Source organism: Monodelphis domestica, chromosome 8 (genome assembly GCF_027887165.1).
Source record: "Monodelphis domestica isolate mMonDom1 chromosome 8, mMonDom1.pri, whole genome shotgun sequence".
Lineage (NCBI taxonomy): Eukaryota > Metazoa > Chordata > Mammalia > Didelphimorphia > Didelphidae > Monodelphis > Monodelphis domestica.
In genome coordinates this window covers 97,184,374-97,207,859 of record NC_077234.1, presented here as the reverse complement: position 1 = coordinate 97,207,859, position 23,486 = coordinate 97,184,374, and the positions used below count along the sequence as shown (strand labels likewise).

The 23,486-nt window shown below is 36.0% G+C and overlaps 1 protein-coding gene across 1 annotated transcript in view; it reads left to right on the top strand.

The window, feature by feature from the left end:
* The window catches only part of TNFSF11 (TNF superfamily member 11), a 59,945-nt gene that overhangs the window by 27,626 nt on the left and 8,833 nt on the right, over window positions 1-23,486 (top strand). The window contains exons 3-4 of the mRNA XM_001363284.3: window positions 21,664-21,709; window positions 21,789-21,884. Of these exons, the coding sequence (XP_001363321.2) occupies window positions 21,664-21,709; window positions 21,789-21,884 (142 nt within the window). The remainder of the gene's footprint in view (window positions 1-21,663; window positions 21,710-21,788; window positions 21,885-23,486) is intronic.

Sequence of the window (23,486 nt, the reverse complement as noted above, 5' to 3'; positions counted from 1 at the left end):
CAATAGTTGTCCCTGTCATCCACCAAAAAATAATTTTTGGAAAAAAAGGATCATAAATATATCATGTGCTATTAAGTTGGCTAAATATGGCTTCAGTGTCTTTCTTTTGCTATTCCTTCTTGCTCATATCCCCTTCTATGTTCTTTCTCTGTCTTTTAACTCTTTAGAGATCCTATTATTTGGCCCTGCTTAGGTAAGCCTTTCCCAATCCAATCCCCAGTATCAAATCATACCTGTTCTATATCCGATATCTCTTCATCCTTGATTAAGGTGCTAAAAGAGTGTCCCGAAGAGGAACTTGAGTCCTTAAAATGTTGATGTATAAGAAAGGAGACGGTAATTATGACTTGATAATATATAACATTTTCATTGAAATAGAGACCATTGGGAGACACAATCTAATCCTTTCATTTCAGAAGACTGACTTTAATGATAAGAATTTGAAGTGTTCAAGGTCAGTGAGGAGAAATTTGGAATAGACCCATTGAAACTGTACTACCTGGACTCCATTAGCCTTACTGGTGGTAATAAAAGCAAAAGGTCTGACATAGGTAGCAAGTATTCTTTTTAAGATAAACAAAAGACATTTCTCAGATTTGCTAACTGTATTTGATATGATATGATTTTGTATTAGTATTAGTTCTTTTATCGTAACTAATAAATAACAAGTGCAAATTCTTTTGTGGGGACAAAGAACAAAGTATTGTGTGTGTTTGTGTGTGTGTGTGTATGTATGTGTGTGCGTATGTATGTGTGTGTACACTTTTGAAATTTGTGCACTCAAATAGAAGGGCAATGGGAAGAAATCATCTCCTTTTCTCAATCAAGAAGCCAACAAGTTAGTCCATAAGCATTTATTGCTTGTGGCTCTCAGGAGTTAGTGATGCTAGCAAAGTTACATTTATTATGCCTCATTTATTTGGGGTGGAGGGGGAGAGCCATTAAGCTACATGAAGTTTTGCACATGTATTGCAAAAAAAGATTTTTAATTAATAGAATCTAGGCTAAGTTCAGAATATATTTATAAGATTATATTATTAGCTGCCATTTTTATATAGCACTTTAACAAAACTTATTTATTTTAATACATACAACTACTCTAGGAGTGGGGCAGGCTGGTAGTATGTAAATAGAGTGCTGTGCCTGGAGTCAGGAAGATTCATATTCCTGAGTTCAAATCTGACCTTAGATACTTACCAGCTATAAGTCACTTAACTCTGTTTAACTCAGTTTCCTCATCTGTAGAATGAGCTGGAGAGGGAAGTGGCAAACTACTTCAGTATTTTCACCAAGAAAACCCCAAATGGGGTCATGAATAGTCAGACACAAATACAAACCAGCTGAACACACACTCTATGAGTAAGATAGTTTAAGTATTTTTCTTCATGCTTTAGAAAGGAAAAAAAAAGGAAGGAAAGAAGGAGGGAAGGGAGAACAGGATCTAAGAAACTGAATTACTCACCCATGATCATACACCAGAAAGTGGCAGGGCTACGATTTGAACCCAGGTCTTTACATTTGACATCTGGTGTTTTGTTTTAGTTTGCCTCTCAGTGACATTTAGGTCTGGGTCTTGATTTCAGTTCTAAGTGTGGATTTAAAGTCATCCTTGAGCAACATTCATTTGGGAGTCTGAGCACAGAATGGTTGCCTCCGTCATTATGAAGGGATCAAACTGTTCGCTGGTGACAGATGCTGGACATGATTTTACATCAGATGTGCTTGTGAAAGAGTGTTTACATAGCACATCTCTGGTCAGACAAGCAGTGCTGTTTTTTCTTTTTCATTTGTGGTTGGGCTTTCTCAGGGTTTTTTCCTCCCCTTTGCCCAGAATTCTAAAAGTCTCTTAGTGATTCTAACCTTGCCAACTGCAATTTATAAAATCTATTAGAACAGTCTATGATTATTTTTTAAAAACCCTAGGACATATCTGGCCTCCACTGTATAAAGTTTTTTCATTTTTTTTCTCTTTCCAGCATTTGGCAGTATTCCCAGACCTTGCTGACTTAGGGAATGAAGTGGACAGTTTGGGTATGAGTTCAGGAATCCGTTACATAGCAATATGGACAGTTGACCATCAGACCCACCCTCCTTCATCATTACCCCATATCCTTATAAAAAGCCATTTATTTATTTGTTGAACAAATATGAAAAACCCATGGCTGGTGACAAGGTCAGGTATGAATACGCTGTCTTGAGGACTATTGACACTTGTGTTTAGAGAGTCAGACAGTAAGTTATTGTTTCCACATTGGATACCACCATTGGGAAACAAACAAACGCGTCTTGAAAGATAGCTCAAGAATAATTTTAAAAGATGGTCAGAAGTGTAAGGGACTGGGATCTTGTATTGGAAATTTCTTTGAGGTTCTTGATTAGCAAGGGTGGCAATGAGGTGATGCCATGTCTTGACTATTGGACCTTGAGCCTTGAGTTCAGATCCAGCCTCAGACATTCATTGCTGGATAATATTGGGTACTAGTCATTTAACCTGCATCTGCCTTCACTTTCTAATCAGTAAAACAGGAATAATAATAGCACCTACCTTCCAGGGTCTTTACCAAGATCACATGAGATATAAATAAAATTCTATATAAACATTAAAGTGCTATATAAATTCTAGCTTTCATCATTATTGGAATCTGAGACTTGTTGGCCAGACTTCTTTCCACTTATACAACTGGAGCCAAAGTAATTGCTGTGTACACCAAAAAACTGTATGAGCCCATCTCACACCTGTATATGTGATGAAGAGTCAGACACAACTGCTAAAAAACCTAACACACACCCTATGAATAAGACAGTGGAAGTTTTTTATTCATATTTTAGAAAGGAGGAAAAAAGGAAAGAAGGAAGGAAGGAAGGAAGCAAGGAAGCAAGGAAGGAAGGAAGGTAGAACAGGAGCTAAGAAATCAGATTACTTGTCTTATTACCATTAAGAGAAGTGGGTGCCAATAGCCTGAGGAAGTATTTAGCCCATGTAGTTTTCAAGTTTTGTTAATTTTTCTTTGACATTGGCAACTCCAATTTAAGCCTGATAGGACCACAGTAATCTGCATGGCTGAGTTATAGCCATACAATAATGAATGGTTGTGGGTAGTGTGTCCACTATGGTAGGTAGGAGATAAACAAACCTTTGAATAATGAAGCCTCACTCCCAATGGTGCCATTGGACCAATTTGTATTGTCTCAACTGGGTCCTTCAGCATCGTTGAATAGATGGATTGGGCCAATTGTAGGACATCTTGAGACTCCTGCTCTGGTCTGTCTAGACTTTTATCAGAGTCAATATGCCTCTAAAAATAATTACAGGAGAATTTGGAGGATGTTCAGAGGACCAAGGTTATTATACATTTAAAATTCCCTTGGAGGTTTTTCTTTATTTCACTTTTAGAAGAAATAGGCAAATAGGTCTAAAACAGATTTAAAGAAAACAAAGACACAAAACTAACCACTATGAAAATTTCAAAGAATATTGGCTTTGGAGTCAAAGGACCTGGGTTCAAATAATGTCCCTCACTCATGTGAACTTGGCTAAATCACAACTGCTCTATAACTCAGTTTCTTCATCTTTAAAATGAGATTTGGACCATTCAGCTTTATCTCTCAAAATTTCCAAAATTCTGTACAATGATGACTCATGAATATAGAATCATGACTTTGGGAATTGGCAAGTTTTTTGTCATCAAAGAAATATTCATTCATTTTCATCTTTACTCCATTTCCTGAGTCAGGACTATTGACCAATACAATTTTTTAATTTTTTCTGCAAGAAGGATTGAAACCAAAGGATTTCTGCTAAATCTTGAATTAAGATTTATGGCTAGTAAGTCTTTTTAGATTAAAGATATTATGGATATCAAAGAGCAGAAAAAACTTAGGATAAACAATAATGTTTAACATGAGAGATTCTCAAAGAATTCTTTTAGAATTTAGAATTACTTTGTATTCTTTGGGATAGCTAGGGTGCACAGAGGATAGAGAGAGTAAGGCCTCAAATCAGAAAAAAATGAATTCTAATCTGGTCTCAGACATGCTTTATTTAAAACTGTTTGCCTCAGTTTCCTCATCTGTAAAACAAACTGGAGGAGGAAATGTTAAATCAATCCATTATCGTTGCCAAGAGATTCCCAAATGGGCTTGCAAAGTTATAAACTCAGCAATAACAAAATGTATTCTTTGATAGTTACCTACATATTTTGCCTTCAGAAACTCAAATTTTATTGAATTTCAGAGCTTTAAAATAAAAAGAAAATGAGGAATTAATCAAATAAAACTTTTTTGGTGTTCTTCATTTGCATTGATTACAGCATCTCAATCTAAACCGGTCTAAGAAATCTTCCTGTTTAAAAAAGCTTCAGAAGTGAATGAGAAATTAATTAAATTTTGGAAGGCATAAAATGCTTTATAGAACTGAAATACTTCTGTGATTCTGATGAATGGAGCTTTTAGATACAAGTCATCCCTTATTTGCCAAATGGTTAATGCACACACACGAATAAGGAAAATAAAACACTCTATTTTTCTTTGTTCTCTTAGCGTACATAAAGAATATACCCCAAGGAAGTTTCTTGCAAACCCACAAAGAAACTTGAGTTTCTGGGGCCCTGGTGTTCCCAAATCAAGATGTTAGTCATGTAGTGGTTTTCTAATGGGATTTCTTCGTCCTTTGCCATAACACTTTTGGGAACTGAAATTCAACACCAATCATATTTAGTTTTTGTGAAAGCTGTCTTTATGGGAAAGCTGAAGTAAGACCCACATTTTTTCCCTACGACACAGCTACCACCTTATTGATTTTTGCCTAGTAGTGTAGCTGTGGTGTCTTGCATCTCGGTGGAATGTTAAGAGAGAAGACAGGAACATGTACAAAAGGGATGTGTTTCAGGAACAGTCCTGCGTGTGTGTGTGTGTGCACACGCGTCTGTGTGTGGATGGGGGAATATAGTCATCCTGATGCAAATGGCAATAATCTAGGGGAAGGGAAAGACCTTGTTAAGGATCAGAATAAAATGAGGTTTACAGAAATGAGAAATTCTGGGAAGCAGTCAGGGGTGTGCTGGTAAATGTTTTAACAACCCAATATACAAATGCAAAACATGCTTTCAAAATTAATTTGCATTATTAGCATCGCCATCACTTTCTTTAGCTTAAAAATGGGGAAAAAAGCAAGTCCTCATTTGAATTAGTTGCCAGTTTGAGGGATTTAAATGTTCATGGTGAACATTTAACAACCTGCTCTTCTGAGAAAACTGGCTCCAGTACCCCCTTTAAATGCAGCCCAAGATCTCTTAGGTTAAGTATTGAGGGATGAGCATGATGTTCAAAGATGGGATGGAATATCCTAATTGTAATTCTTCTTGGAGAGGAGTACAACTTATATAACTTGGAAACCAAATGCATAATCTAATGGAAAGGGCGCCATTTTGTTCTAGGGAGTCAGGAGCTATGAATCCACCAAGCTCCACAGTTAACTTACCCTGTGAATTGGTGGCAAACCTTTTCAAATCATCACTAAGCATTTACTAAGCACTTTGAGTTGAGTTACCCTGTTGTCTTCATTCAGTTTGAGGTAAGATTTGGGATTCTTGAGTTCTCAATGAGGAAGAATGGAGGTAGCAGAGAGGAAGTAAATCAAGTAAGTTTTATTGAGGAGAAATAGTTCCAGTAAGAAGAGACGAGTTCATGGGGGATAGGGTTGGGGGTGGTAGATGAAATTGGCCATGGGTCTTTATAGGGTTCTCAACTGTGTCCAGCAGGGCCAGGTACTGGAGGGAGGGAGTCTGCATGGGGGTACCAATATTGATTCACATGGGGGAGTGGGGAAGAGGAAATACTCTTGGGGAATATGTCAGCTGACTGATATTCAAACTCCCCATCATCCAGAAGAAGTCATGACTGCTGGTCTTACCCAGACAAGGGGACTTGGGGGTTCTAAACCTCCCCAATTATTTCTTCCTTTAACAGGATGGGAAGGCACACTAATCATGAGCATTTATACAGCATGTTCCATCATTACACAAGATATCTTAGTGACTTTTAAATTATTGAAATTTAATATTAAAACTTAAAACTGTACCAATATTTTTTGGGACACCTTTCCTGACACTTCTGTTCTCACAGCAACCTAGGGTAGAAGCTATTATTAGCATCCCTATTTTAAAGATGGGAAAACTGAGGCCAGGAGAAGTAAGTGACCTGGCCAGGGTTACCCAGCTGGGTAAATATCTGAGGCCAGATTTGGACTTAAGGTCCAATACCATATAGTTGCCCTTTCACTTTAGTGAAGTACTTAACATGCCCTTTGACTGGTTCTTAAATCTGGCTTCCTTAGTCCTGGGCACAGGACCCTCCTGGCTATAGACTGATGCTTGATAAAGAATCTAATCACTTCAGGAGGCCATACTAAAAAGTGGATAATTAAACATTTTGATCTGTGTTCTTAGTGTTTGTCTAGTAAGGAAGTCTTTAAGTGTTTTAGTGGCTATATGGGGCCACCTTAGAAATGTTGTGAAAAACTCATTAAGAGCTATGAACCTGTTCTGGGGTGTATGGTGCTCTTGTTTCTCAGAAGGGACAACTTCTCTCTTTTTGTGTGCACTAGAATTGGTTGCATATCTTTGTTAGCCTAAATTTTAGATGCAAAGAAACACTCTTGAATACAGTGAAGCCACGTTATTTGCACTTTTAATTTATGTGAATTCAAATATATGTGCATAGCAATAGAGAGAAGAGATACAGAGATAAAGAAGAGAGAGATAATGATAATATATCTAGTATTTGCATAGCACCTTAAAGTTTGCCAAGTACTTTACATATATTATTTCACTTGATCTCACAATATCCCTGCGAGGCAGATACTATTATTTCCATTTTTCATATAAGAAAATTTGTGATAAAGTTTTAGTGACTTGCGTAAGGTCTTCCAGCTAATAAGAGTTTGAATTAATGGCTCTTGATGCCATAAACTCAAGATTTGAGCTCAGATTTTCATGACTCCAAGTCAAACAGTGCACACCCTAGATACTTTACTTAAATTATTAAATACCAATTTAGAGCAGAAATTTCACCTGCTATTCTACGTAGTAAATGTTTTGTTGTTGTTGTTGAGCCATTTCAATGGTGTTTGATTGTTCCTGACACTATTTGGAGCTTTCTTGTCAAAGATACTAGAATGACTTGCCATTTCCTTCTTCAAGTGAGGAAACTGAGGCACATAGGGTTAAATGACTTGCTTGGGGTCACACATCTAGGAAGTGTTTGAGGCCAGATTTGAACTCATGAAGATGAATCTTCTATCTACTGTGCCACCTAGCTACTTGATTTAGTAAGTATATACCATAGGAATAAAGGGGCATGATGAAAATGAAGACCTGGAAGTCCTTCCTAAACTGCTATATTTTTAATTCTCAACTTCAGGGTGCTCTTGCAAAAACGGGAAGTGGAGGTGCCCTATCCTTACATCTTGACCCCATATTTAGTCAATTTAACTGAACTTTGTTCCCATGCAAGATGCCTCTCCTCCCTGGTAGAAAAGGAACACAGGACAGAAGACACCAGTTTGTGTACTGCTTGTCCTCTGTGCTACTATTGCCTCAGTTTCCTCATTGTGAGATAGGATTAGTGATTCTAGTGGGTCAGAGGTAATGTCTGCAAAGTGTCTTATAAAAGGTAAAACTCAGTGGATATGTGAAATAAGTGCTTTGTGAGCTATAAAGCATTATAAATGTGAATTGTACCTGGAACTTAGGAAATTTGGATTCTACTTCTGGTTTTTACTAGAACTAGTTCTAGTTCTGTGACTTTAGTGAAGACACTGGACTTCTCTTCACCTTGGTTTGTCCATTTATGAGATGAAGAAATTATATTAGATAAATTTTAAAGTCACTTCTAGCTTTAAACTCCTTTGGTCCTATGATGATCAAATTGCATTTTATTATGTGCTTTGAATTTTCTGAATTTATTACCCCTCTATTGCTTTCTGGCTTCAGATAGTCCATTATCCCTTTGTGTGTGTGTGTGTGTGTGTGTGTGTGTGTTTAGTCATTCTGATGGTGTCCGACTTTTCTTGACACCATTTAGAATTTTCTTGGCAAAGATACTGGAGTGGTTTGCCATTTTCTTTTCCAGCTCATTTGACAGATGAAGAAACTGATCCAAAAAGGATTAAATGACTTGCCTAGGGTCAGAGATCTAGTAAGTGTCTGAAGCCAGATTTGAACTCACAAAGATGAGTCTTCCTGATTTCATTCAGACTTAGTGCTCTGTTTACTGTACTACCTAGCTGCCCATTATCACTTTAGGGTACGTGTATATCTTTTTCTTTCTTAGAGCAAGATTCCAAGAAATTGGAAATGTCTCTAGTAGAGTCTCTCCCCATTCAGCTAGCCATTTTGTCAAGTGGCTTTTGGGGTCTAGATATGGGAAATATCTTAGTCTAAGTTGCTAAGCAGCAGTTATTCTGCCTAGACTTGAGACTAGCCTTTTAAAAGAACATAGTAGTTTAAGACATTTTTAAAAATTGGCTCTTTATGAAGACTAATATTGCTGTCATAAGACTACTTTATGAACACTCAAGGGGACCTTTAACTGTAGCAGAAGCTTCCTCATTTAAGCGATGAAGGTTAAACAATAAAAACTAATTTTCTATTCCCAGCTTGCCCATAGCCCTGCTAAGAAGGGCATCATTTTACTTTATGAAAACAAGGCCACTGCATTCTTCAGCCCTTATATATGTATCAAACGTTTATTTTTAAAGATGCACTTTGAAGTCAGCAACTTTCTAGCTGAGAAATGGTACCTTTGGTGATCCCATTCCAAATGGCTAACCCATAATCTGGAATAATTCCTTACTAAACATGTTAAGGTGCATATACTATTTCCCCAGTACCTTTTGGCCAAAGGCTACAAATAGTCAAGAGTCCTTCATGGACGCCATAACAGTCTTGGTCATTTGAGGCAAAAGCAAGCAGTGAATCATCATGGGACAAAGAGTTAGCTTTTTGTTGTAATGAGGAGGAGAGGGCTAAAAGCAGGTTTGAGAATTCAAAGCACAGAACCCAAAGATATCAATTTTGGAATCCAAAGGGAAAAATAGGAAAGCACTAAGTCAAGCAAGAATATGGGAAACCAAAACTTAAATAGTCTTGAGCTCGTGCAAAAGTGGGTTCAAATTTGACTCACTCAGAATTATGACTGCCAACATCCTAGTGTTTGAATACAACCTCACCTCACTTGATCTAAATAGGCTTCAGTCCTGTACAGCTATTGCTAGTTTTCCCCACAGGGCAAACAGCTATATTTGTGTGGTGTTGGAGGATATGTAGATCTTAGATTCATTTTAGTAGGGGAAAACTATTTTGAGAAGAACTTGGCCTTGGGTCAAGATAATTCGTTAATACTTTTTATTAAAATATAGAACTCTGATAAACAAATTTAATACTGGAGTAATAGCATATACTTTTTTTCTTTATTCAGGAATGACTCACCTCAGAAAAGGGGGTATGTTTATCCTTATGTTACCCAGAATCCCTTCTGTAAATGTATCTTTCGCTAATAAATATTAAGAATATTCAGAACTCCCTATATTTTATCCAAGATTTTAGTATTCATAAGTTTCACATTGAAATATATATATACATATATATTTATCAAATATAGTACTAATATATCCACTGATTACTTCAGGAAAATTTTAGTGCTGAGAAAAATAAGGAAATATTTTTCTTTCACATTGGAAAATGGTCCTTTCCAGTTAACAGTTTTTAAGATCTTACACCAGTATTTCAAATGTATGAGTGTGGGCACTTGCTACCAATGCAGGTTGCAACCTGTTATGAGATGCATTTAGGCAAGAGTCAGTAATCTTGTATAACTACAGTGAAAATTAGGTATATTCAGGGAAGCTGTGGGAGAAAAGTCAGTGAATGCTCATTTTTGTAGGAAATCTCTTTTTATTTTATTCAATAAAGGACTGGGGGGGGGTCCAAGGAATATCTTTAAACTGAAGAATGATAAGAACTATGCTTTACTAAGTTTAAATATTGGACATTGTTGTGCAGTTTTCTTTGAGGGAGGAAGTCTAAAGATGTGGAGATCAGTAGAGAAAACTATGTCTTTGGACCCGGTAAGAGGCAATGAGGTCCAGATTAGGTTGGTGTTACAGGGAATGTAAAAGAGATGATGGATGGGAGAGACATTAAATAGGAAGAATTGACAAGGATCCATAACTGATTGGATATGAAGAAGAGAAAGGAGTTTAGGATGGCTTGAATGTTTTGAGTATAAGTTATTTAGGAAAATTATGGTGTCATAGAGCAGTCAGAAGGAAAAACTAGTGGGCAGGAGGAGAGGGAGTAGCAAAGGAAGGAAGAATATGAATTTGTTTTTGAACATGCATTTGAAATGCTAAGAAGAAATCCAGTGAAAGTTAAATAATAATTTGCTTTGGGTTTTTGTGAGGATCAAATAAGATAATAAATGTAAAGTGCTTTACAAACCTTAAAACACTACCTATATATTTATATGTCTATGTATATATGTTATCATTTTTATTATTTATTATTTTATTTATATTTTAATTATATTATTTTATATTTTATATATTCATATAATATATTAATTTTATTATTTATTAAGAAATTTTGCTCATAATAGAAATTAGGACTAGAAATATGGATTTTGGTGTCATCTGCCCAAGATGATATTTGAAGCCATGTTCATTGATGAGAACATAGAGGTAGAAAGTTAAATAAAAGAAGAGTAGATGAAATAAGAAAGAAAGAATGTCAAAATGAATGAGATGGTCTGGAGCATCACAAGTATCAGGAAGATTGAGAAAGATGAAGACTGGGGGGAAAAACCATTGATTAGGTCATTTGTAACCTTTAGAAGAGCAGTGTTAATCAAATGTTTAAAGAAGGAAGAGTTTCAAGGGCCTGAGAATTGTCAGTCGTTAGGAAATAGAAATAGTAAGAATAGACTGTTATAGAAACTCGAAGTAGAAAAGGGATGGGAGAATAACTGAATAGAAATAACTGAATAGAATAAACTGAATAGAAAAGATGGGAGAATAACTGGGGGTAATAGGATTCCTGGAAGGTATTTTTTTTTAAGGTAGGAGAAATACGGAATCTCCAAAAATGCTTTGAAAATGTAATTCTGTGTTTCTTTTTCAAATTCACCTTATTTTAATAGATCTTTCTAGAACACTGCCTGAACCCCTTTATTTGGCATGAAGAACAAGCAGATAATAAAAAGGTGCTCCTTTCACTGCTGTGAACTATTGAAATTATTCCCTTTAATCTATTATTTCCATATTTTAGTACTAAACTTATTTTACTCTGTTTGATTCTCCCCTGTTTAATTTTATTGCTTCCCTGCTTATTTATGTAAGAAACTTTAACCGGTATTTCAAGTCCAGGTGACATGGTTACTCACTTTTCAATTTATACTCATTAGATTTTCATAGTTTTACTGGATCCATTTATCAAAGCATGTCATTAAGTAGAAGTCTTTGGTCTCTGTGTAAAAAATGTTGATTTGAGTATTTTGGTTTAAAGAATTAAGTATTAATATGAGTCCCCCTACTGTTTTAGTTTAAAAATGTTATTTTTATTGTTGTTGTTTTTTGTTCCCATAAGGTTTCATCTGGAAGTTCACGTGCACATTAAGTATTATTCAGAAATAAAAGATTTTGGAAAAAAAAAAGGCTAGTGAGAGCCTGTTATTAAACCTTTGGTTTTAGCATTTTACACTGCAGAAATCAGTAAATGCTACAGATCAGTATGGTTTATTGTATTGTTGATTTTTTTTTTGTAGGCAAGAAAGTGATGGAGAAGATACTCATAATGTAACTGGAAATAAAAAGTGTGTTAAATGTATACTCCTGCTCTCTCACTAAGAGCTGGTCGTTAAACATTTACCGGCCCATTTCTCTAGAAATCCAAACATATTTGTAATCATAGGGGAAGGACAAGCAGAGAGTAAGACTGAAAATATAAATGAAAGAGTAAGTGGTTGAGAGGATAAATTTCCCAAGGGATGAGAGGACAAGATATCAAGAGACCAAATAAAAATATCCTGTCGCTTGGCTCAGAAACTAAGAATGTTTCTCCACTGCCTATAGATATTTAAGGCCCCATGAAATGTGACTCCCTCATTCCCTTGTAGTCCTAGAAAGGAATAGGAACAGTTCCTCCTCAGAAACACAAAGGAAGAAAGGAGAAAGTAGAGATTTTGAGAGACCCAAGTTGGTAAAAAGAACAATGAAGGAAATTTATGAGGCAATAGAGTGTAAAAGGATTAGACTCTTGAGTCTGAAGACCCAGGGTCAGTCATTATGTGACTTCTGACAAGTTACTTACATTGTTGATGAATCTCTTGTGCCTCAGTTTCCCCATTTGTGAAATGAAGAAATTTGCTGGATTTCTCATGTCTCTTTTAGCTCAAAATCTGTGCTGATCCATGAGCCCTAGCATCCTTCACTATAAAATGGAGATAATGCATGTATTATCTACCTCACAGTTACTGGGGAGGAAAGCCCATTATTACTGCAAACTTGAATTATTAGAACTACAGGATTTCAGAGGTGAAAGTGATTATTTGCTTCAATCTCCCCTTTTTTTTATTTTAAAAATTTTATTTAATTAATTGATTTAGAATTCAATCCCCTTATTTTAAAGATGATAAAAAGCAAGGGCCAGGGACAATAAATGATTTGTCTCAGGTCATAAATTTGGGTAGTGGTAGAGTCAGCCAGGAATAGAATCAAATTCCCTTACTACTGGTCAACTCTTACTTTATTGTTCAGTCATTTTCAGTCAACTCTTGGTGATCCACTTTGAGGCTTTCTTGGAAAGGATACTGGAGTGTTTGCTATTTTCTTCTCCAGCTCATTGACAGATAGGGAAACCGAAGCAGGCAGGGTTAAGTGACTTGCCCAGGACCACATAGCTAATAAATGTCTGAAGTTGGATTTGAACTTGGGTCTTCTTGACTCCATGTCTGGTACTGTATCCTCTGTACCACCTAGCTGCCTCAATTTGTATTATTGATTGCTATTGTTAATTTCATCCTCCTCCCCCATCTCCTCTTTCCCTTCTCTTCCATGTTTCTTCCCTTCCATCTGCTTCTCTTCTTCATCCCCCTTATGACTATGTAACTATAGCCAAGTCATTTGATTAAACTCTGTTCAAAGGTTACTCTCTGCCCAGTCTGTCTTTCCCTCAAGGAGTTTCCATTCTTCCCCATAGCGACAACATGCCTGAAGATAAATACAAAGGAGTTTCTGGAGGGAGAGGGTATGGACAGCTTTCATTGGGGGGGGGGGGAGTGTGTATCCCATGGAAGAAAGAGGAAGGCAGCCAGTGCTTTGCAGGAAACTCAGCAATACTTAAGACATGGGGGTGAAGAGAGCATGGGATCCCAGGTGTGGGACACCACTTGTTGAACATCTCCAAATCAAATATTCTCCCCAAATCTCAGGTTTTTTTTTTCTCTAAAATGGCTATCATAGCAGCAGCATTGGGGATTTCTATGATGGCAGGAGAGGCATTAGGGAATATGGAAACCTGGTCAGTTTTATATTGGGGATATTTGTGTGGCGGCTTTTCCCCCAAATCAACGATCATATAAAGAATTGGCTATTCATTTTCAGAAACAACCAAAGTATAACAGTCATGCTAGGAACTCCGAGTTGATTGGCAATCTTAATGCACTCTGCTTGTCACGAGGTTGTAGAAGAATTAGGGATATGGCATCATTAAGATGTTAAAATGAATGTGTTGCATATGTTAACAAGTGGCTGTGCCCTGTGATATATCTGGCAATTGGGGTGTTAAATCCTAATTCATCTAACCAGATGTCCCTGCAGCTGCTGCTGGTATCGCAGAGGGAGGCAATCACCTGAGACCCCAGCTATGAGCTATGAGCTATGAGCCAGTGACAGTGGCTTCAGAAGCATCTGCTTGTACAAATGACTTTTCCAGGATTCTGATTGAGAGGCACCGCATGGCTTGTGCATGCCCTGTGTCATCAGGAGCACCCTGGGATGTTTAGACAGAGAAACCCAATTTGGAGTCATGAGGCTCTTGACTTTCTTAGGAATATTTAAGGTAGGAAAGTCCTGCAGTTGTAGGGGAGGACTATTAAAAATTTTTTTATCATTATTGTTTTTATCTCAAGAACACCACCAGAGCTTAAGATTAAACAATATACACTACTAAATTGGAAGAGGGTCAAAATTTTGTTTTCAGACAGTGATACAGCTGAGTTTGCAAAGGGAGGTTTATCATTTACTGGAAATGTTTAAATGACCTGCAGCAAAGTTCTCAGGACTATTCAGAAGAAGGGAAGGTGTGTGGATAAACATTTAGCTATATTAAACAGAATAATCTTTTTTGTAAAAGCCTTCATGTATCCAGATCTAGTTTAGAGAATGAGACCTCTACTCCCCCTCCCTTTCCCTAGGCAGGATATGCTTTTGATTTCTTTTGAAACTTGATTTATATTAGTGCCTTGCATCCCTATGGTAAGCCCCTGGGAGAGATGGTCTACCAGGCTGTCAGCTCAGGTTGAAACAATGGATCAGGTTTAAGTTTCTTCCTTGACTAGTATTAGGAGTAGGCTGAGAGTTTCTACTATCCTTTCAGCCTGGGCTAAACAAGGAGAGCCACATTTAAAAAATTGTGGATTCTCATATTCCCCATAATCCACCCTGCCCTATTGGACCTTGCCAGTTCCTGTTCCATGGGCTTAACAAAAGGGTCCAAAGGTTTTCCTTTAGATTTTCATGTATATAATATATTAAATCATATATAAACATATTTGATATTAACTTTTCATATACATATATGAACTTTTTATTGTTATTCAGTCCTTTTCAGTCATTCTCAACTCTTGATGACCCCATTTGGAGTTTTCTTGGCCAAGATAATGTAATGGCTTGCCATTTTCATATCCAGCACATTTGACAGATGAGGAAATTAAGGTAAACAGGGTAAAATGAATTGTTGAGGGTCATATAGCTAGTAAGTATTTGAGGCCAAATTTGAATAGTTGATTTAGTTAAATTAATTCCAAACTTCAGATCCAGCACTCTATAGCCACTGAGCTCATTTGAACTTTTCTAACCCAAATCATTAGAATGTGAGACTGAACATTTTTCATCATATTGTATGGAGAATTAAACTTAAGGTTCTTAGATGTCAGACTGAGGATGAATTAATGAGAGGCAGCTGAGAGCATAGTGATTTCGATCTTTTGTGTACCCATTTATGACAGAGAAATCTTAAAACTGAAATATTTATATAAATAATAAATATGGCTTTGGAAAAAGAGGAAAAATTAAAAGTCTGGCTTCCACAACAGGATTCAGTGAGTAAATGTATGTGGTTTTTTGTTTATTTTTTGGGGGGTGGGGGAACTTAGTATCTCAAGTAACCACTTAGTATCAATTCTAAGACTGAAGTTATGGGTTTTTAAAAACACAAAGTCCTTTGTATGCCTTCACATAGTTATTATTATTTATTATTATTATTATTATTATTAAAGTGAAGGGTTGTGAAATGAAAAGTGAAGTGAAAAGTTAATGCTCATAGAAAGAAAAATGTCAACTAAAGCTATACAAAATCTTCCTTACTTCCCATCACTCCCCAATTCCTGACCTTTGGGGATGGAGAGGGAAATGCATATTTTTCCCCTGGTTACATGATTCTTGTTGTCTCCCTCCCCTTTTTTTCTCTCCCCTCCCAGAGCTGGAAAGGCATTTTTAAGCTGGAGAAAATAGCCTGTTTATTCCAAGTCCTCATAATATAGAATTGCCACAAGATGGCGGTGTGTCAGAGGAAGACCTATATTTTTTGACTTGGCAGCTGTTTTCTTAGGCTGCCTGCCAAGACACTTTTCTTATCAGATTTTAAGGGTTAAGTGGAAACTGTCATAGATTAGTAAACCAAAATTATCCTTGTTTTTTCTTTTTTTTTTTTTAACAATGGTAGCATCCTTCCTCTGCTGCCAGTGCCAGTCATGAACTTGAGAGCATTGGCCATTCCATCCATAGAGTGTCATTTATTCCCATTAATTTGCTGAAGGAATGACTGTAAGTAATGATGCCGATTTTCTTGGGAAGCTATTGGCTTTCTTGATAGTCAGACCTGTACCAGGCTTTGTCTCTTGCATGAAACACAATAGCTGCCAAATAGGCTGTAGTTATGGAAAATGGGCAGCTTAGTCTCCCTGGATGGCATGGCATTGTGGGCCGTGTAGCCGCAGCAGTTGTAAAGAGGTCTTTGCCAAGAAAGATGAGACAACAGGGGTGTCGTTTGCTTGGCTTCTTCCACCTGGAAACTGTCCCTCTAATATACCTGAAGCTATTTACAGGATCCTGCTTCAAAGTCTGGCTCCCCTACTTGATGCAAATCTGTGAATATTAGGGACCTGAAAGAGTACCGATATGTAATTGCACAGGATGTTTAACAAAAGATAAAAAAAAATGACCAATTAAAAATTATTCACTGAATTTAAATTTAAATAAATAAATTAAAAGAAATAAATTTAAATCACATTTAAATCTGTTGAATTTAAATAAAGATGAATTATAGGCAATTATTTTTCTTTACCTGAGTTATTTATTCCTAGAAATGTAAGAGGCTGGGAATTTTTTTTGTGGCATTTCCACCTTCCTCACTATTATATAAAATCATTGCACTTCAGCAGAATATTATTCATTCAAAGACAGCTTCTAAAATTCAGTGATAATGCCGAAAATGTAATTTTTTAGAAACTTCAAAGAACCCTTTGATTAATCCAGGGGTTGATTCTTAACTTTTTTTAAGTCATGGGTTCCTTTGGCAATCTGGTGCAGCCTATAGATCTCCCTCTGAGAATAATGTTTTTATGGCATAAAAAATTCATAAAATTACAAAAGAAATTATATTTAAATACAGTTATGAAAATGTTTTAAGTCTTTGGGCCCCAAGTTAAGAATCCCTTGAGATTTGTTTCCTTTTTTCCTTCATTGAAATTCTTAAGCTGGATCCACATAGTCAATAAAACTTTAAATTGGTAAAAAGTAAGGAAAGTAAAAAAATGGAGTATGGACAGTACTTACCAGTAGTTTTGCAGAATTGTCAAAGAGAGAATCCCAGATAGGTTTTGCTAGGGCTTACTGAACATAAGATGGTACCATTCTGAAAGTAAACAAAAGTCTCTTTCAAAAGTTCATATCATGCTATTATTATGTATTAGTTGAGTTACAAAAGATATTGCATTTATTTTTGTCCATTATGAGTCATTCATTTTCTTTCCCTATCACCTCTATCTTGCCACAAAGAGAAAGAAAAACAAAATTCTTATAACAAATATGCACAGTCAAAAAAAATTCCTACGTTGTTCATATGTGTATATGGCTCTCTCTACCCTGAATCTACTTCCTGTGACAGAAGGTGGGTAGTATGCTTCCTCCTTGGTCAGATGTCAATGACCATCCTCTGGCTGTACTTCTCAGAGTTCTTGTCCTTTAAAGTTGTTTGTACAATTTTGTTATAGTATAAATAGTTCTCCTGGTTTAGCTTTACTTAAGTTTGTGCAAGTCTACCCAGTTTTCTTGGAAACCATCCATTTCTTAAATTCTTTTGTCACAATAGTATTTTATTGCATTCATATTCCATATTTTCAACTGTCTTAATTTCCAGTTCTTTATCACTACAAAAAAGAGCTACTATTAACTATTTTTGTTTCTTTTAACTATTAACTATTTCTTTCTTCAGTCTCTTTAGGACATAAGCCTAGTAGTGGGATTGTTGGGTCAATGGGAATACCTGGTTTAGTAATTTGGGTGATATTGTACCAAATTATTTTATAGTACATTTACTTATCAATTCATAGCTTAAGCATGAGTGCTTTAATATGCCTGCTTTTCTGCAATTCCTCCAATATTAGTCACTTTTCTTTTTTGTAAAATTTGCCAATCTGATGGCTGTGAGATGACACCTCAGAGTTGTTTTAATTTGCATTTTTCTATTTAATAGTGATTTGGAGCATTTCTTCATATTCTTGGATTTCTTCCCTTGAGAAAATTCATTCATTTGCTATCAACTAGTGAATGGCTCTTTTTCTTACAAATTTGAATGGGTTCTTTATGTATCTTTGACATGAAACTTTTATCATAAAAAATTTTCTGCAAAGATATTTTTCTCCACTTACCTATTTCTCTTTAAATTTCATAATGATTTCATTTGTACAAAAACTACTAAATTTTATTTGATTAAAGCTTTCCATTTTATCTTCTGTGATCCCCTCTACCTCTTATTTAATCATGAGCTCTTCTTCTAGCCATAAGTAATTTCTACCTTGCTTCTCTAATTTATGATGTGACCTTGATGCTTATCTTATTGTTATATGATATGAGGCGTTGGTCTACACTTGGTTTCTATATTTCTTTTGTTCTCCTGGCAGTTTTGGTTAAAATATTGAGTCCTTATGTCAATAGTTAGGAGTCTTTGTGTTTATTGAACCCTAGGCTCCTATCTCTGTTTGCTTCTATATGTTGTGTGTTTAATTAGCTATACTGAAGAAACTCTAGCATCTAGCCAGAATCAAATAATTTTAATGATTACTGCTTTATAGTATGATTTGATATTTAGTATTTCTAGACCTCCTTCCTTCTCATTTTAAAAATTATTTCCCTTGAAATTCTTAACATTTTAGATGAATTTTTAAATTTCCTAGCTCTATAAAGTAATCCTTTACTAGTTTAATGGCAAGTAAAATAATTCAGTTTTTAATTTAGCCTTTTTATGAGCAATCACTATTTCTCCAGTTATTTATATCTGCCTTCATTTCTACAAATAGTGTTCTATAGTTGTGTTGGTATATTTTTATATAGTTGTATATAACTATTCACATGAAACTAGGATGCGGAACAGTGGATAGAACACCCAGTTTAGTAGGGAGGTCTGACTTCAAATTTAACCTCAAATGATTACTAGCTGTATGACTCTAGTCAAGTCACTTAACTTCTGTTGACTTTCATTTTCTCATTTGTAAAATAGGGATAATAATAGCACCTACCTCACAGGGTTGTTGTGAAGACCAAATGAGATAACATTTTAAAAGCACTTTGTAAATCTTAAAATATTATGTAAAAGCTTTTGTTTTTGTTATTGTTCCTGTATTTTGGTTAGTAAATAAGCTTACCTTAAGAGAGTTTAGAGATTCTTTGTTGTTGTTCATTTCAATCATGTCTGGTAACTTGTGACCCCATTTGGGGTTTTCTTGGCAAAGATACCAGAGTGGTTTGTTCTTTCCTTCTCCAGCTCATTTTTCAGATGAGGAAATTGAGACAGAGTTAAGTGACTTACCCGAATAGTGTCTGAAGTCAGATTTGAACTCACAAAGATGAGTCTTCCCCTCAGATCTGGTACTTTACTGATTCTAAAGTTCTCTTAATTCCTCCTCTCCCCAACCTTGTACATATTGGAAGTTCTGCTGGGATGTGTTAGTTATGGACATTCTGTTATTTATCCATAGAATATGTATATGACATCACAAGCTTCTAGCCCTTACCTGGAAATGCCACCTCTGCCACCTCCATAGGTTGTGAGTTGGAGGCTCTTCTAGACTCAGCTTATTAGTAACTTGGGACTCTGTGTTTCTATCTATTACGTACTTTCCATTAGAAACTAGAATAAAACTTGCATCAGTTTCCTCATTTATCCAATGAGGAGGTTGCGATGGCTGACCTCCCTTTTCCCAGTCCATTGCAGCATTATGATTTTATGACACACTCAACTTATCCTACCTCTGAGATGTTATTAAGTGTGAAGTTAGAAGTGACCAAGAGATGAAAGACTAGAGAGTGTTGCTAGCCTCCTAAAACTACCCAGAATGGAATATTCCACTGAACTTTTTAAAGCATTTCCAAAATTTCTGTCGGTTTTTATGGAAAATTAAATATCCAAAGACACGCATTAAATATTGAAGAATCTGATTTTTAATGAGCTTCTAAATGGAGTGGCTGCCCAGGGGTTATCTGATATAAAATGTATTGATATGCTTGAATTATGCCCAATTTCTAGGGCCGTGACTACACACACAAGAGGCATCATCAGTTAAAGAAGGAGATGTAAAATCAGTCCTTGTAGAATTTCAGCAAGGGTAAAAATGAAGAAATTGTAAAATTCCATGCCCAGTGGGGAGAGAGAGAAGAAGCTTAGGGACCACAGAAGAGCTTGTTAAAGATCTGGGGAAAGCCTTGGATCTCAGATGGAGCAGGGCAAACCAGTGGTTCAGAATGAGTATTTCCACCTTAGGGTTTCTAAAGTAAAATGTGATTGTTATTCATTTAAAACACTATATTGGGTTTCTTAGGAAGACAGTCTGATTCCTCAAGAGGGGTCTTTAAAAATAGGATAGATTCTCATCTCTCTGAGATGACATGTTATATTCTTGCTCAAGGTCGAGGGAATGGAATAAATTTTTCCTTCAGATACCTTCCAACTTTGTAATTTTAGAGGCTGTGGTTATTGCCAATGCTTAATAATGGAATTATATTAGGATATTCTAATTGCATTGCAGAACATCTGACTTGATATTTTTATATTTCATACTTTGAATGAACATCCTGGTGAATGATTGGCATGAATGAATTAGCCATGCTGATTTAATAGATAGTTTAACTAAGTCACAGAGGTTACATGCTCTCTCAAGATAACATGAAATCAGTTATCATATAGAAGGTCTGTATTCAAAATAAGGAAAAAATTTCCAGCTGCTCCCTAAAGACTACGTACGTTCAATGCACAAATCCAGGACTTAATGACTTGACTAGCAGGGCATCTAGGAATGGTCTCTTTGATAAAGTAGTAGCCTTGGATTAAAATGCAAATACCTGTCCTCTTTTGGACCCAGTGCACTTCCTTTCTCTGGCCTGTATTTCTGAACTTTTATTTGCAGCAATAATTTAAGTTAATTATAAGCATTCTAAAAGCTTCCACACTTCTGTGTAGTACTTTTTAATGCACTGTGATTAAAAAAAAATTAACCACTGGTTGTTGACCATCATTCTCTTCTCTGTGGGCTGCGCACAACTGGTATAACCAGCAATGTGCTCTAATGAAATGGACATAAAAAGTATTCCCCCAAAGATTTAAGAGAACAACATATTCTGTGTAATTGTTATTTTCCTGGTTAATCTTCTCTCCATTTGTGTACCTGCTGACTGTTTTTAATTATGCTTCAATTACCCCATGTTTTATAAATAACACTGTCTCCCCCCACCCTTACTAGCTTGAATAGTTTGTAATGCCCTGTGTTGGTATGCAGCCATCGTATAGTTTTCTCAGAATAGCCAAGTCATTTTCAGTGGTGAATTTATCCAGTCAACAACACAGCTAGTCACAGAAGTATAAGAACTAGATACACCTAATATAGTATGATGAGAAAGAAACATTTCATCATTGTACCCTTGAATTCTTGTATTATGCCCATATATACAAAAGATGATCATGATCTAGCAAATGGATTGCTGTGCAAGGTTGTGGTGAGGAGGTACCTGCTGGGATAATGAACTTATGGAAAAGTACTTCAGACTGTAAGACAATGCACACATGGAAAGTGTTGCTATTGCATTCAAACTTTGTTTTGTTTTCCTTTTGCTTTTAGGAACTAAAGCTTATGGCTAGGACAGAGAATGCAAGGGCAGAGAAAGGTGAGCACTGGTCAGTTTAATATTTGGCATCCTGCTGCATTAATGTCCTTGGAGCTAATCTGGCTTCTCTCATCTCTAGCTATGATGGATCCTTGGTTAGATGTCTCCAGGAAAAGCAGATCTGAGTCCCAGCCATTTGCGCATCTTACTATTAATGGCACCAATATTCCCTCAGGTAAGTTCTCCTGGCATTCAGCCAAAAAACCTTTCAAAGACTCACCCACCATTTGAATATTTGAAGTTACTTACCATTACTAGAGAACTTGCAAGCTCTTTCTCTCACCAGAGGAAAGATAGATTGCTCCTAAAATGATGACAAACATTAAAACTTCCTGGAAATTGATTCTAAGTTTTTTCAACAAAATAGACTTTATTCGATTTTTCATTTCCAGCCAATAGTCAGATTTCTTGCCAACAGGTGCTGGTTGATACTATTCTATAATCACTCAAGCTAAAGTTCACTCACATATTCCCATTGTTGAAGAAGGTAATAGATCTCTTTTCAGAGTTATCTGTATTCTTTCAGGTGACTAGACTGTCATTCACTTAGCTACTTCTTACAGGAGTCTAGCTAGAGTCCTGGGAAGCAAGCTTCTAACTAGTGAAAAATTCTGTGCCTTTCCTAAGTATGAAGTGGTTACTTCATCAGGAGGATCATCACTTCACATCCCCATTCTTGTGGAAGAGGCCACATTTTACATTATTTCCATCAGGAAGATTGAATTTAAAAATATGGATTCTACTATTTGGGGAAGGGGTGGGAGGGTCGTACCTGAGACAGCAGCACAGTGAAATACTAATGTAGAATTTCCTTCCAATGGTATATAGATTATCAATTATTTATGTCTTCTACAATGTTTTTGGAGGCACTGAAAGGTTAAGGAAGTTGCCTGGGTTCTATCGATAAAGTACGTGAGGTTTAGTATATACAGATCTTGTAACATCTTTCTTTTTTGGTTGAGCTAAACTTTATTTTCTTCTAGTTCTTGGATGTTGCCAGATAAATGAGGCTTCCAGATGGCTGTGTTACAATTAGGCAAGGTATTTTTGTACTTGAAACACTACGTATCTTGCTATTTCTGAGCCCAGTTCTCAGGCTCCATTTCTGAGATCATAGGGGCATAATTAGGGCAGGCAAGTGTTCTGTGAAGTACTCTGGGATGAGATAATTTGGTAGCAGCCAATATATTTTCTTTGAGAGTAAGCTTGTGCAGTTTGTGGTAGAATATGACAATAGAATGCTTCATTCTTCTTACTTATGAAACCTATTCTAAATATGTTTCATCAATACATCTATCTTATCTCTGGTTTCTCTACATCTCCAAAAGAATTAAACTAATTTGCTCTAACGACTGAGACTACTTTGCATATTAGCACATTTTAAATGCAATCAAATTAATAATGAAGCATCAGCTGTATATAATATGAAACTACTATTCTACATTTATCTTTTCAGGTTATTTTAAGTGAACTGTGATAAATTTTGCACTAGTTAATATGCTAAAGTCTATTTAGCATCCATACTTTTGGTTATAAAAATCTCTCTATAGGCATCTTGTATAAAATCATTGCAGAAAAAACAGCAGAACCCTTGGATATTTGTGAAATTTATTGAGTTTGTACCTGAGTGAAATGAGTTTATTCACCTTACTGTTTAGGAAAATAGGATTCATTCTTCTGACACAGAGCATTTCCCAAGTCTACTTATTTCTTATTTTTGATGGTGATCAATAATCAACACTTTAGAGGAAGACTACTATACATTTTTTTTATTAAT